This window comes from Botryllus schlosseri, chromosome 10 (assembly GCF_051294905.1).
Source record: "Botryllus schlosseri isolate E-star chromosome 10, Bs_hap1, whole genome shotgun sequence".
In the NCBI taxonomy this organism is placed as follows: Eukaryota; Metazoa; Chordata; class Ascidiacea; order Stolidobranchia; family Styelidae; genus Botryllus; species Botryllus schlosseri.
In genome coordinates this window covers 21,667,736-21,684,057 of record NC_137245.1, presented here as the reverse complement: position 1 = coordinate 21,684,057, position 16,322 = coordinate 21,667,736, and the positions used below count along the sequence as shown (strand labels likewise).

The 16,322-nt window shown below is 42.0% G+C and overlaps 1 protein-coding gene and 1 long non-coding RNA gene across 2 annotated transcripts in view; one reads left to right on the top strand and one right to left on the bottom strand.

The window, feature by feature from the left end:
* LOC145448325 (myosin-6-like) overlaps positions 1-16,322 on the bottom strand; it is a 35,900-nt gene that overhangs the window by 9,668 nt on the left and 9,910 nt on the right. Inside the window, exons 12-27 of the mRNA XM_080326704.1 lie at positions 15,865-15,983; positions 15,655-15,804; positions 15,427-15,597; positions 14,420-14,829; positions 14,186-14,359; positions 13,984-14,107; positions 13,292-13,428; positions 8,633-8,888; positions 7,827-8,069; positions 6,975-7,151; positions 6,294-6,674; positions 5,356-5,493; positions 2,705-2,812; positions 2,516-2,642; positions 1,583-1,898; positions 774-957 (exon numbers count right to left, since the gene is read on the bottom strand). Of these exons, the coding sequence (XP_080182830.1) occupies positions 774-957; positions 1,583-1,898; positions 2,516-2,642; positions 2,705-2,812; positions 5,356-5,493; positions 6,294-6,674; positions 6,975-7,151; positions 7,827-8,069; positions 8,633-8,888; positions 13,292-13,428; positions 13,984-14,107; positions 14,186-14,359; positions 14,420-14,829; positions 15,427-15,597; positions 15,655-15,804; positions 15,865-15,983 (3,215 nt within the window). The remainder of the gene's footprint in view (positions 1-773; positions 958-1,582; positions 1,899-2,515; positions 2,643-2,704; positions 2,813-5,355; positions 5,494-6,293; positions 6,675-6,974; positions 7,152-7,826; positions 8,070-8,632; positions 8,889-13,291; positions 13,429-13,983; positions 14,108-14,185; positions 14,360-14,419; positions 14,830-15,426; positions 15,598-15,654; positions 15,805-15,864; positions 15,984-16,322) is intronic.
* The window catches only part of LOC145448336 (uncharacterized), a 200,509-nt gene that overhangs the window by 182,866 nt on the left and 1,321 nt on the right, over positions 1-16,322 (top strand). The window lies entirely within an intron of this gene.

Genomic DNA, 16,322 nt, shown 5'->3' with positions numbered 1-16,322 from the left:
TGCCATTCACCCCCATCGCATAATGTCCTGATGCGGTGTTGTACGCAAGCATTGTTTAGGATGTCGACAGGAGAACATGTCCAATTTCCACCGTTGATGATACTTCGATACCCTTGCGGCCGACGGGATTCTTTTGGTTTTGCAATCGCATTTATTTCATTAATAACACATCCGTCGGAAGCGTGGATAGCATTCGATGCATTTGAATTGAGTCGGTCGTTAAATTTTTTCACTATCACCCTTTTGAAGTACTCAGGTAGGCGTTGTCTACTTGTTCTGCTTACTCGAGTGGTTATGTTGTTAGACTATACTTACACTTCTATTAGAACAGCTTTTCCAGCAAACTATATACTCGCTTTTTAATACTTTGGATTTTGTAAAGTATAAAATAGCTCTGGCATAGCAGATCGCATCACTGAATTTATTTTAGAAAATCACACTTACTCGTAGTGTCGGTAGTCATTTTGCGTTAGTGGCTAACATGCGGCCCGGAATTTAGAAATTATCCACCTCCGATTATAACCGCTAAAAGCATGCGAACCCTCCATCAAATCCACTTATGAAACGATTAATTACGCTATTACTTTTCGTATCTTACATTTTCTATTTCCACTGCCACAGGAGTTTTACTTCGTCGTGACTTCTACTTGTAACTGAGCAGACATTTACGACTTTGCTTCTACTTCTACTACTACAATAACGACACTGACTACTTCTGCTTGTATAGCTGAGTCTCATACGCGAATAATTCTGCAAGCAACCGTTTGCATTACCTTCTCGAAATTCTTTTGTTTCTTCTCCAGTGACTTGGCAAGCGCCGTCATCTTCTCCAGTTCCGCCGTGGACGCCTCCAGATCGTTCTGCATCCTGCACTTGTTTTTCTCCAGGCCAGAGCACTTGGACTGGTAGGTCTCCACCTGTTCTTCCGCTTCTTGCAGTCTGACAGCCAGCTTCTTCCTGACACGGTAACGCGGCTTACAAAGGTGGTCAGTGACCAAGTGGCCAATTTATACTTCTAAAAGTATGCTTCACCTTGACTTGAGTAAATATACATTTTGAAGCTGCTGTCTCGTCTATACATATCAAGCCTTCATTAAAGTCGATAGACATATTTTGGAAATCACTCCTACTTGAAATTGAGTGCAAATTTTAAGCGGTACTTCCACGTCTGTTCAAGTACCAATCGGGGAGGATGGACCAACTCCAACTACAACTCCAGACATTTTCAATTCACCGACTCCGGAACATTTCGACATTGCTGTAAACTTTCTCACAAAACTATACGTTTATTATTATTACCAAGTGAATCGACATATTGTGTTAGCAGAAAGAAATTAAATTTGTGTGAAAGTTCACCTACGTGGAAAAACTCAATAACTTATTTAATTGCAACGGTATACTCAGTAGCAACATTTCGTTTGATTGTAAAATAGCCGAGTCAGGTCATTTTAACAAACTTCGACTATGGGTCTCATAAAATTTCTCTGACTCCGAATCCGACTCCATGCAGACCAGGTAGCAATGCCGACTACTCTGTGACCACTTCTGTAGACGGCCTTTGTACAAATCACAATCCACTAACTTGGCCTCTTCCAACTCCTCATTCCTCTGTATGGCGTCGGTTTCATATTTGTTCCTCCACTGTGCTATCTCTGCGTTAGCCTTCGACAGCGACCTCTGAATCTCCGCCTTGAGCTCTTGCTCTTCCTCGTACTGCTCGCGCAGCGTCTCGTTATCTCGGCGCGCAGCCTGGCACGCGTGAGCCAACGCGCCTTTTGCCTTGGTCTCCTCGTCCAAGGACTTCTTAAGGTCGTCGTTGAGCTGGACGGCGCTGTTTTTGGACCGCGTCAACTGCGCCACCAGTCCTTCGCGCTCTTCCACAACTCGGGATAGTTCTCCTGAATATTCATATTTTGTGATACGATTGTTGATATACAATGTTCTTTCCAATTCTCTACTAGTTGCTGACGATTACCCTTGACGAGTGTCAGCCGAAAATATTCGGGTTCATTTCAATATGAATATACTATTCAATTGAATATTCGCGTGAATAAAACGGTGGCCTAAGCTCGAGAATCGTATTATTTGCGTCATCGTTTTCTACTTCACGACCTGGTATGAGCAATTTAACATTGTTCCAAAATAACTTTTTTTTTTCAAATGTTACTGGCCACACCATGAAATTGTTAGGTTGCACCGGAAAAGCGCCACACATCAAATCCAGCCCGTAGAAGCAAAGTTATTGGAGTGAAAAATGATTTCATTAGGATTATTATATTTATAATTTAATAATTTCGTGTACCGTATCTTTGGGGTCTGTGGGGTGTTGCACGATAACAGAAACACTACACACCTCAGATATATCTTTATAAGAGTTGGTGGCTCATTTTCATCCATTGTAAGGGGCTGTCAGCACAATTTGGTACCTGAAAGTTCCGTTTACCTGACTCGCACCCTACGTTACGGTGAACATCGCCGAAATACACGATTTTCATTCACAGTGTAGAGAGCTCACCGTTCTCAGAAGCCAATTTAGCCTTTGCGGCGTTCAATTCGTTAATTTCCCGGGAAAAGCTGTCGTTCTTAGATTTGGCTTCGCTCAATTGCTCTTCCAGAGTGCGAGCCATTTTTTCGTAATTGATCTGAAAAATGGAACAGATCAGAGTCACTGTATGAATCACAGGGAAACAGTGTCGTATTCCACTTTTGCTTTTGTTACGCTTTCCACGTTCGCAGCGAGATCGTCGTTTTCCATTTTCAATTCGCTTTTCTCCTTCTCCATCTTTTGCTTGTTACGTTGCAGGTTGTCGATCTGTCAATGTTAATTGCTTTCACAATTTGTCGACGTTGATTTCAAGACTACATTCATTGCAGTATAAGTTATTAAATCGAAGACTTTTCGTGTGTGACATGCATAAAAAACAGAGAGTCAAATAAAGACCAATTTGTCATTAGACCAGTGGTTATTTTTCACCTCGCGGACCGGTAAAATTTCTAAAGATATTCGGCGGACCGGTGGACCTTAAAAATCTAAATCAACCCAAAATCTAATATATGCAGCCGTTTTTCTGCAAATAGGGTGCTAGAGCAGGGGTGGGCAACCGTTTTGCTCTTCACGGCCGCATCTCGATTACTTATATGGATTCCAGGACACAGTTGTAATGAACTAACCGGGCGCGAAATACCCGTATTAAACTGTGCATGTCCACTTCTGGCGAACTCCGGACTTATAAACTTTTTCCTATATCGTCTTGCTATACGCAACAAAATCGCTACATAGTGGTCATGCCAAGAATACTTACTGGAAGCGATTACGATCACGCGAAGGGCGAAAATGTTTTTCCGTTTCACGAATGAAATTCTTCATTAATATTCGTAGTTTCACATATTACTCTTAAATATTTATCCTCTCTCAGCCAATGCGATCAGATTCACCGGTAGAGTTGATGAGGGAGTTTTTTCGAAAATTTAGGGCAAGTTATAAATTATGATGCATCTTTGCGTGGCCCAATTGCTATTATAGTCACTTTGATGGGTGTTGTTATTTCTTGACCTCCCATCAGGATCGTCGGTATAGTGGAAAGATATTGGAATCTCCCAAACGTACCAGAAACAAATTTCTTTCGTAAGGATCGCACGATTCCCAGTTGGTAATTTTATATGGGGTGCATCATTTTCCTCCGCTGTTCGCATCTGTAGTGTGGGGCTCAAATTGCAAAGAGCGCTATACGACTATATAGAAATCGAAAATGAAGTCGCATTGAATCGCGCATAGCGCGAAGAAAATTTCAAGATTAATTAAAATATATCAAAAATTCGGGAGTCTATACGTTATTTCAATTTTCACGTCGACTGCCGCCAACACATACTAATTGAAATAAGTGTCTACGGCAGCACAAATTTTACAGCGGCAGGGTGGCCAATTTAGGGCGGTTCAAAAATAACCTTTTTTCCTTAATCTTGCGGGCTACGTGATTAAATCGTTAGGTTGCCTTAAAAAACGACGCATACCAAATTTGAATTCATTCCAACCAATATTCGCGGTTTACGTAGAGTTTGAAAATTTTGAATTTGCCCAGAAACGCAAAAAAATTTTTTTTTCAAATTTTTCTGCCAACCCCATGAAATTGTTCGGCTGTCTTCAAAGACTATGCGAAACAAATTTTACTCAATTCCAAGCCGTAGAAGCGGAGTTATTCCAGTTTTTCGATGAAAATTATTGGATTATCCACCGATCAAGGATAATCCCAGAATTATCAAAGAAAAACTGATATAACTCCACTTCTACGGCTTGGAATTGAGTCAAATTTGTTTTGCATAGTTTATGAAGACAGCCCAACATTTTCATAGGGTTGGCAGAAAAAATTGAAAAAAAATTTTTTTTGCGTTTCTGGGCAAATTCAAAATTTTCAAACTCTACGTAAACCGCGAATATTGGTTGGAATGAATTCAAATTTGGTGTGCGTCGTTTTTTAAGGCAACCTAACGATTTAATCACGTAGCCCGCAAGATTAAGAAAAAAAGGTTATTTTTGAACCGCCCTAGTGGCCATCCCTGTACCAGAGAGTGACATTTTGAGTTTTTTTTTCGTAATGGAATATGTTTGTGATGGTATTCATGTGATTCCACGTTAGTGTCTGCTGAGTCGAGGTAAAATTGACTTGCCCAGATAGACATAGGCTAATTTCGCGCCGAAGGCCTTGGATTAACCGACCGTGGCAACTCGAATAATATTCTTCTTTTCGACAATATCCAGAGATGGAGCGGTTTGGAGTAGGACCAGGCACCTTGACGAGCTATCTTGCTCAATTCCCACTACTACCAGACGTAGCCTACTACGAGTACAAGGCGACGCACGAAAACACCTGACATCAGCTATACCTGGCCAGTGGCCAGCCACAAAACTAATAAATCGAAAACGAATGATTGCACGAATTGCGCGGTTTAGCGAGTCAGATCTTACTTGACAAGTCGCTCGTATGTCCTCACCGGAGACAGCGAGATTTTTAAGTCAAATAGAACATGTTTTCGAGCCTTATCCTACCACACGAAGTTCTGCAGCAGTTTAAAATTTGACGTTATATATATTTTACCAATGGACAAGCCTTCAACATCTTGCATCTTAAAATTTAGGTATAAAATCCTAATATTCCTCGCGGCCCGGCAGAAAAGTCGTCGCGGACCGGCACCGGTCCGCGGACCGACGGTTGAGAACCACTGCATTAGACCATAATTTTACCATTATATGGATGATATCGTTGTCACAGTCGGGCCTTCGAGATTCTGGTCGATTCGACAGTTTATATTACTCGAAATTCGTGAGGGTAGCAAGGAATATCCGATTTCGTCCGCTACCTGTTCGCTCAGTTCCGCAGCGCTGTTGGCGTGCTTCTTCCTCAACATTGAAATCGTCGTTTCGTGATTCAAGTTCGTCTCCTCGAGATCGCGTCGAAGTCGTGCGTAATCGGCTTCTCGCCTTTTGTTAACTTCGATCTGAAAAATAGTTTGAAAAAAATCATTCATTTCGAAAATAGGGTAATTTTGGAAATCGTCCTCTCAAGCACTAATCGCGAGGCACAATTTACGTTGATGGCTTAGGTAATCTCACTTGTAAAAACGTTGGTTATGTATGGGTATCGATAAACCGGTATTGTGGTAAAATACATTAAACATTGTCATGTATATCATGGTATTATTCGTAGGTTAAAATTGAAGATCGTGGCGTTTTTGGAATGCTTTCTCCGAGGAAGAGATGCCATTGTGTCTGCATCTTTACCGAACAAAACCTACACAGAACACAGGTTAGTCTTATAGAAGAGTCCTTACGGCGAACAGTTCCTGAACCAAAAAATCTGAAAATCCGAACAATGAAACATATATCTACATTTCGATCTGTACCGAATAAACGTAAGCTTATTTGTCTCGTAGAAAAGTGTTGCGACGAAAATTACCAGTGAGACAAAACCGCAAACACGAATTGACTATTCATTTCGGTCTGTATCCAAAACCTACGCCGTTGCATATTACAGAAAAGTCCTGAAAGCGTATATAAGGCGGTAATAACATAATTATGCAGTTTCATAATATATCTACAATGTAAATATATTAAAACCCGAACCTTACTTTCAGTCTGCATCGAATACACCTTAACGAATAAACCTCAGTCTTATACAAAAGTCCTCACGACGAATATTACCTGAAGAGACATTTTCGGGTAGGTAACTTCAATATCAAGCTCGGGTTTAAATATATTTACCTTATAAATACATTGTTAAGATGCATATGAACATTACCTGAGCTGCCGTGGCTCCCCCCGCCTCCTCCAGACGTTCGCTCAGCTCTTCCAGCTCTAGCGCGAGATCGGCCTTCTGCTTCTCCATCTTAGCGCGTAGCGCCCTCTCCGTGTCCAGCTCTTCCTGGACCTCCTCGTTTCTCGCCACGCTCTCTTTAATCTTCTTCTGCAACTGCAGCACGAGCGACCTCTCGTCCTCTAGCTTGGCTGATATCTGCCCATGTTCGAACTCTTGCTTCTTTATCTTTTCGTCGAGCCGCTGCTTCTCGCTTTCCAGGTCCATGACTGTTTCCTGGGTCATCCGGAGGTCACCTTCCAGCTTCCTCTTGGCACGTTCCAGGTCCATCCGTTGCTTCTTCTCCTGTTCAAGCGCCGACTCGAGCTGGTATGGAGACAGGCGTGTTCGTCAGCAAAAAGTTAAAACGTTAACCACTTTTCCTACAAACTTAAAAAGCAGGTTTTCCGACGGGTAATGTTGTATACTTCACAATTTCGCATCATTCCCAAATATCTCCCTGGGCTACCATCACAAAGATGGCGGTGAATTCGCTGTTTGAAGCGACAAGATCATGCTTTATCTCCCTCTATATATCAAATTACATGGCAGTCTGCCAATTCTCCATTGACGCACTGAATCATTGCTAGGTTACTATATGTTACTGGGCCAATACGTCGCACTCACGTCGTCGATTTGAATTTCCAGTTTGTTCTTCTGCTTCGACAGGCTGTTGACCTTGTCCTCTTCACATTGAAGGTCGTCCAGGGTCTGCTGGTGTCCTTCCTGTAGCGATTTCTTCTCTTTTTGCAAACGGGCGATCTGCTCGTCCATCGACGAAAGCTCCTCCTGCACGTTCTTCAACTGGAAGATGGTAATCAGAGATTTGTACAGGGAGCGAGGCTTGTTTAACATGAATTATAGCCGCTATGCCGATAGCAACGCTTCTGAAGTGTTTCTACTTTTTATAGAGTTACCAAGTAGATTTTGCCTACCTGTGCTGATTATTTGCGTGTTTAGTGTTTGAACTATACTTCTACTTTTATTTGACGGTGTGACTTTGTGCTTTTTATGCTTTGAATTTTGTACATAGTAGAGCTTTGGGATGTGTTTGCATCACTTTTATGATACTCACAAATGAACTGAAAAACAGAAAACTGTCTAGTAGAAGTAGAAGCAATTTATTATCATAGCCAATCGAGTAAATAATACTATAGTAGTCTACCTGAGCACTCAGAAAAATTAGAAGTAATTCGGACTGTACGGAGGTAGTCACAGTAGTTATAGTTGGTACTCAAGTATAAATAGAAGTAACCTCGCAGAACTTGGGATTCCGAGGTAAGCAGAAAAGTCAGTAGGCCTATTTTGCCTAAGAATGTTTAGCAGTTCTCGAGTAGGAAGTGGAAGTAGGCAAAACCTAATTGAGTACTCAGAAAAAGCAAAAGTACTTCGTTACTGATCACCTCTATATGGTATACGAAGTCACACTTGTGAAAAATTGGAAGGAAAAATGGAAAAGTTCAAACGCAAATACGCAACCTTATTCTCCGTGGCGTGCTTCTCCTTCTCGACTTTGGCGAGAGTAAGTTCCACGTCGTCGATGTCCTTTTTGAGTTCCGCGCACTCGTCTTCCAGTTTTCGCTTTTTCGACACCAGGTCGTTGTTCAGCTCTTCCTCGTCTTCCAGACGCTCGCTCATGTCTTTGATTTTTCCGTCGAGCTCCACTTTGGCGCGGATAAGCTGGTCGCACCTGTCCTCAGCGTCTTCTATGCTTTCTTGCTCCTAGATAGAGTAAGGATTATATTATGTCCGGTCACGCCTACTTTCAACGTAGCGTAGGGTGCGAAACAATGATAATGGCACTTTCCGGTTAAAAATTTTGCATTCAAACCCGTTACAATGGATGGGAACGTATTAATTATACCGATCCTTACAGAGATACGGATAAATAAGTGGATTGGGTTCTGATATTGTCTACCACTCCAGGAAGCGTAAAAAAGTACACATATCAGAATCTACTACACCTGTGTGATACATCTCTATAACGATTGCTGTATTTGACTTAGTTTGACTCATTGGAGTGGGTAGAAACAGTTTTCTACAACACTTGCAGCTTTGTGGCGTAGAAGAAGTTGAAAGAATGCTATGAACTCTATATCACAATTTACTGCCTTAATATCTAATTCAGTAAATTATGCTTTATTTCAGTAATTCACGGACAAGCGTTCAACCTCTTACTTCTTGCAATTGAGAAGGAAATTGAAATAGATTTGGCATTTTCACGAACTGCCGGTTGAGCACGACTGACATAAATTACAAATCAGCGACAAAATCCCCTCGCTTACCGCTCTCAATTGTAGTATGAGATCGCTTTTCTCTTGCGCCAACGACACTTGCGACTCTTCCAGTTCCTTTCTCCTCTTGGTTTCTTTCTCCAAAGCCTCTTTCAATTCCTCGTTTTCCTCGACCAGCTGCTCCATCTCCTTGGCCGCTTCGGCTGTCGCGAGGAGAGGCTTGATTTTGTACATGAGCTTCATCCACTCCCAGTCTCGGACGCCAAAGAACACGCGTAGGTTCGACTGCAGGCAGCGGATCGCCACTCTGTTGGAATCGTGCTCGGTAAAAAGGTGATTTGTATTGATATGGAGTTGAGTTGATTCGAAATGATTATTCTTATACAGTGATACACACTCAGCTGGGGTCAACGTAGTCAGCAATACCGCTTGAGTAGAAGTAAAAGCAATGCTGTAAAATTATACTCAATTCAGTGTTGGGGTCAATTCACTACCTTCGAGTCACGAGTCATTGCACATTTTGACTCGAGTCAAGTCAAGTCATTCGATTTTTGCAGGTGACTCGAGTCAAGTCGAGTCAAGTCACGAGTCAAGTCACAATTCAAGTCAAGTTGCCGTTTCAAAGTATGCGGCATGATTACGTCATTGCATTTTGCTAGATGTCTGAAATACAGATTGAATGGTCATTGATTCTGAACCGATGGACAAATATAGAGTTGAATATATACGCAAGAAGGCGCTGTATCGTTCACATATACGTAGAGCCATAGGCGCTGAACTCGGGTATGCTAGGTATGCCGGGCATACCTAGGAACTTTTTTGGGTATGCGGCATACCCAGAATTCGGTTTGGTCTGCTAATGACTGGCTGGTGAATTGATCGATTTAGAAATAAGCGTTTCGTAGTGCTGCTGAACAAGTAAGCAAATCGGCAGCAAAAACCCGTCCTTCAGTTACAATTCAGTTTGTATTTTATCAGTGTTGCGCGCGACCACGGTCAATAAGCCGGAAGCGCGTTTCCAATTTGCGAGAATCGTTTGTGCACAATGTAACGCAATGCGATCTCGGCGCTGAGATGATTGCGAAATTAGGTCATTGATTACCGCGCGCAATCAATCGGCAATCGTTGCAGGCCTGATTTATCCCGTGTCCGTCAGGTTCCGCTGGCTTGATGAATCACATCTGCAATAGGCCCGGTGCGCACTATACCATCGCTGGCCTGCGCACGATAACATCGTTGGCCTACACCAGGGGTCGCCAACTCAAAATAGGTCGCGGGCCACTTTTCCAAATTCCTGGAGGCCGCGGGCCACATGACATCAATATCGATATAAAAGTAGGCAACGCAGTTCAACAACCACGTCTGATAACTCTACGTTATTACAACGCTGTGCTTTCTAACATAGGCGACGGTTATAGTCACCACAAAAGAACTAATATTTTATTGAACAAACACAAATACAACAAAAGGTATCATGATCATCAATGTCATTATATTTTGGACTATGAGCTGTACACGATACCTGACAATGACAACACTCTTGAGCCGCTAAAACAGGGGTGGCCAACATTTTTGTAATTCACGGCCGCATTTCGCGTACTCATGTAGACTGCGGCCGCATACCGGTGGTTAGTCGTGATAAACTAGCTGGGGCCAAATACCCATGTTATCATGTCCATATCCATTGCCGGTACACTCCGAACTAATCTATATGCACATATCGACTTACTATGCGCACCAAATCGTTAGTAGTTACGTTGTAAATAGCCACAGAGAACCAATCTGTGGTCGCGCGAAGCGCGAAAAATTTTTCATGTTCATGAGTGAATTTCGTCAATAAATATTAGTATAGTTTCACATATTACTATAAAATATTTATCCTTTCTCGGCCAATGTGATCAGATTCCCAGATACAGCTGATGCAGGGGGTATCTGCGAAAACTTAGGGTTGCTATTACAAGTATCGACAGCCGCATAATTTTCCTTCTACTGCTGCAGATTGGCCACCCATGGATTGAAGAATCAATATTGGGGGTAACTTTACACGGTAGGCCTACTTGCTAGACAACTATCTCCTCGTAAAGCATTGTCTTTTGGAGCGCCCGAAGTCGTTTTGCAGGCGTCTCGGTCTTGGCAGTGGTGGGCCATTGCACGTCAAGGCAATATGCCCATTCGTACCAGCAAATTCTTCATCCATGGAATGATATTACCATGCCGAAGCCGTATCAACTAGTGAGTAATAGTGATAGTGGGCACATAGAATGGCTCGCTTTGAAAAACAACAACATTATGTTCAACTGAAATCAATTCTAGCGTTTCAACATGATTTACTAAGCGTTTTTCTGAATTTTTTTCAAATCAGGTCGCGGGCCGCAAAATAGGACCTCGCGGGCCGCATGCGGCCCGCGGGCCGCGTGTTGGAGACCCCTGGCCTACACAATTGCGTCCGCGTGGTTCGAATTATATAATTGCCGACCTAACTATCGCATCTCGGGCCTAGCATGCTTTGGCTCCTATCTATCGGTTGTGATTAAAGATTGATATCACGAAACTTACTGACATCGAATGTCCACAAACATGTGTGACTTGTGCGTATACATGCGTACTTGATTTCCGCTAATACTTGAACATAACCAATAACCATCAGAAGATGTGAGTCAAGGCTTGAGTTATAAAAGTTGAGAAAGGTTTGAACCACCTGAAATCGATGCGGATTCCATAACAACTCGGCTATGCGCCTGAATATATTGATCGAACGCCAGTGGTCAGAAGACGCAACGCGAGGCAACAACACCGAGAACTCGATACCAAAGATGTCAATTTCTATATGCGCGAAATGTTGCGATTGTCATCTCCTGCTGTGAAGGAACACGATATCTTATGCGCCGGCCGGAACTATCGCGTCTTCTGTGATTGTGATGTCAGACTGACTCAGACATTGAACAATGAACATGGACGGAATTGATTGAAATACAGACTGACCGTAAACAGACAGCGGCGTAATTGATTTTGATTAACGCTAATACTAAAACAGAACGATCAGAAAATGTCTTGCAGACTCTTGATATTGAAACTTCTGACTCCTATGAAATCAGAGGCACTAATGAATAGAGTCCAGAACAGATTTTCTATTTGGGAAAATAATTCCTGCAACTTTATTAGCCGTCGCCAAAGATGCGTATTCGTTTGTTCTCGAGGCGGAGTGATTGAAATCTTCTGATTGTCGGCGCGTATGTTGGCGAATATGTAGCGGGAGATTGCGAGCTCGCTAATTGACTGCACAGTGCACAGTCGCACGCGTTGGTAATCTTATGGTAGCGTGATGTGTCGAGTATATAACACAAGGATGCCGATCCGATCGATGTATTATTGGCATTGGTGCATGTACTTAACCATAATAAACTGATGATACCTTGGTAAATTTGAAATGGATTCAATCAATTCAGCAAGCGGCCGGCTGACTATACGCGCCTGCTTAATAGTATCGTAATTTTGTCACCATATACAAGTGCCAGGTGATATTGAACGCTTGCGAGTCGGCTTATTTGCCAATTCTGGCGCACTATGACGTCAGCCCTTTGTGACGTCATCGATTCCGCATACCTAGGGAAAATTAGAGTTCAGCGCCTATGCGTAGAACTATTAACTACGTAAGTAATTGCATAGCCTCAATTTATAGTTACCAGTCAAAATAGAGAAACGAATTGATAAGATGCAATATGCCTGCGTCAATGGTTGATGAGTATATAAAGTATATTCGAATTCAACTTCAATATAAGAAGAGGTTTGGTTAAGGTAAGAACAGAAATGGATATTTTGCTATTAAATTACTTTACTACGAGACGAGTTTACGACAACGTAAGCTTCGATCACTTCGTTTCTGGTCAATTTATTGTGAGAGAGCAATGGAGGCTTAGTAAAACACACGATCATTGAATGATTGGTCGCTCTCACGGGTTACACCACCGTTTAGCGAACAATCCGAACATATGGAAGATACAGTTATTTTTATCGACACTGATTACTTGATGACTTGAAATTGACTCGTGAAATTTGCTCCGAGTCACGAGTCAACCCCCATTTCTGATACGCCGAGTCAAGCAATTCACTTTAACAAAGTGACTCGAGTCAAGTCAAGTCATACAAAAAAGGTGACTAGAGTCTGACTCGAGTCAAGTCATGACTCGAGTCATCCCAACACTGACTCAATTATAACTAAAAGTAGTGATGTCAAAGACATACAGCAACTACTTTAGTTGAAAATCAAAAAGGTACGAAAACCACTCCACTAAATAGTTTGAAGAATTAGATCGGGTGTTAGTCGGGGGTGCTTACGTTCGAAATCGCTAGATACATCTTTGCGACTAAAGGAAAATTAACATGACAATAATAATAGCAACAATCATCGAAAATATATTCTGTTTCAGTGAAACCGGGGTCTATTTTGCTCAGACGTTTGAAAGTGATGCTAACCTAACCTAAAGCTACTTTCTTCTTAACAAATATTGAAAATGTAAAGTAAAGTGAAGTGGAATTATTATTGTAACTGTTGACACTAGCGATGGCAAAACTAGAGTGTGTTTTACCGGAGCGGGAGCGATGGGGATAAGCTAATAGAAATTAAAGGACATCAGGTCCGAATGAACTTGTGATGATGTCACAACGAAAAGTTGTTTGAGGACGACTGTAGTGTTGTGCGAAATGTCTCACCTTCTTTCGATTAGTTTTTGATAGTCGACCCTCATGATCCTGGCTCTCATTCTAGCCTGGATGAGTTTGAAGATTGCCGACAATCTGTTGTCGCGCAACTCCTCCAAAACACCCAGCATACCGGCACGAAAGAACACCTAGGATCGGAATGAAATCATCAGTGAGAGTGGTAGGCTACAGTGCAAGATTAAATTTGATGCCACTGTCATCAAAATATTCAAATGAGGGATCGAATATCGGATTGGACAGCGGCTCATGTGGATATATTGTATTAATCAGTAGACTAATACTTAACGCAACGGCAATTGTTGCTGCCTAGCTTTATATATATATAAAATCAGTCTGAATTGTTTATGGCACCATTATCCTGGAACGTGAAATGTTGTTTCAGCATTTTGCCTATAGCTCATGATTGTATATGTATATACACATACCATGTATAACTGATTTGCGGTACCGATTTTTAATGAAGTTCAAAAACTGTTGTTACCTTGAAGAGTCATCAGTATCAAGGAAATAAAACGGACTTGAATTTAAATACAAACTGCGAATTACGATGCCATGATGTCGGGTTTATAAATATCATCAATAGACACTGAACCATAGCGATAATACTATTCTAATGTCTGGCATAGATGAATGAAAAGCATTGAAAACTATAGGCGTCCCTCTCTCCTATTTGCAACTCATACCTTTGTGTGTCCGAGTTTGTATTGAGTATGGTCGATGTCAAGCGAGCTCAAAACCTTTTCAGAGGCCTTTTTATTGTCCATAAACTGTCCATCTGGCACTGCCTCAGGGTTAAGGATGCGATACCTAAATTCAGGATCGCATGAAACTTTCCGCTGTGACATGCGAAGAATATACAAAGCATGGAACAATTATGCAAATCACCTCTGTTTAAAGTCGCCGTACTGTAGTCGATTGGGAAATCCTTTGCGACAAATACGAATCCCTTCCAGAACACCGTTACACCTCAACTGATGCAGCACCAGCTCGGGTTCCATGAGTCCCGGCGTCTTAGAATTATTCGGCACGATGCAACGGACAAAATGTGGCGACGTGGACCTTGAAAGAAACGACACAGTGAGATTACCGTTATTACCCCACAATTTTTTCGGTTCCAACCTCAAATTTGTCATCAACTTATTCAAGCTCTCGCGATGCATGGAGGACACCGTGTTGAACGAACCGCCCTTTTTCCTCTTACCGCCGCCAGACGATTTTCCGCCATCATCTGGGCCGCTGTACCCTTCCCAAATGGTTTGCATCAATTTCAGAGACGATTTCTTGTACAGTTCCACGACACTGTTGTTCAACGGTTCTTTGTTCTTTTCCAGCCAGTCGGTGATGCTGTACCCGACCGTGCCGGCGTAGTGGTACAGTTCGAAGTGACTTTCGAATTTGCCTTTTTTCACCGGCTTTCCGAAGCACTTAGTCTTTCCGAGATGGTTTTGATACAGTTTTTCGAGGAAGGATTGATCGGACGCTTTCGGGAACATGCATTCTTCTTCCAGGATTGACATGATACCAAGTGGCTGAAAACATATTTGCGTTAACGGGCCGAAATCACCGGGTTGCATTTTTTTTAAAATGGAAATTGACTCGACTCGATTCGATTCAATTGGTATATTGATTCGACCTGCACTCGAGTCATTTTCCAAAGATTATATTCTGAGTCAGAGGCCTTCGATATCATCCAAGTGTTTCACAGAAGTGAGTTAAAGCTTACTTGAACCCGATACTGAACAGTGAACACTATGACTCGGACTCGACTCGTTACTTGACTTGACTCGGTGGCGAATTGAAAATGACTCGACTTGACTCGGGTTAAAACTATAAACGTCATATTGAATTGTGACTCGGAACCTTGTGACTTGGTTACAACCTTGGCCTGTAATCACACATATTATGCGTAAGCTATTAGGACACTATTAAAACGTAAGCTAGCTGCAACCGTTTAATTCATCATGGGATTTGTCTGCCTTAGATCATTATGATCCATAGTAACCAGATAATATATTGCGCTAAACGACAGATGCTGTTACCTGTTGGAAGCCATGTTAGGTAAATGAAAACTATGATATACCGATTCATAGTCTACACATTCCATTTCAAGAAGAAAGAAATGTCACCTTTTCAATCAATTCAATGCAGGCCGCCAAATCCATTCCGAAATCAATAAAGACCCAATCGATTCCTTCCTTTTTGTATTCTTCCTGTTCCAGCACGAACATGTGATGGTTGAAGAACTGCTGCAGTTTCTCATTCGTGAAGTTGATGCAGAGTTGCTCGAAGCTGTTAAACTTCAACGGGACATGTTTTTACTCAAATTCCTCAAAAAAAGTGAATGATTTACCTACTTCGAAAATCTCGAAGCCAGCGATATCCAATACACCAATGAAATAGCTCCGCGGAAGCTTCGTGCTGAGACTGTTGTTTATGATTTTAACGAGCCAATTGAAATGCTTCTCGAAGATACCTTTGCTTAGTCCTCCGAGTCCGTAACTGACCTTTTACATGGGCCGGTTCATCTGTTAGATGGCGGGGTGCATCAAAGGAATGGTGCTTACCTGGTCGACGGTTTGCCCTTTGGTAACATACTCATTGCCGACTTTAACGCGAGGATGGCATAGGTACTTGACAAGGTCGGCAGAATTGAGTCCGAAAAGATAAGCTACCTTATCCGCCTCTGAGAAATTTTGCGAATTGTCAGCGAAACGAAATACGATTTATCTAATGCTAATCAATAGGGTGGGCAATCTGGGCATAGTTTCCCGTACATGCAATTAAGCATATACCTGGGTCACATCGCTGTTGTTACAGCGTCTTCACAAAAAAAGTCTTTAGATCAAGATCGAACACTGTTCCACCAGGCACTAGTACCAGTAATACTTGTAGGCCTATATGCCGAGGTAGATGTTAGATTACTAGGCGTACTTGGAATCACATTAGAATTGGAAACGTATTAGTAGGAATTATAGCATAAGTCAAAGTGAACTTGAATTTTTCACATTTACATTATCCACTT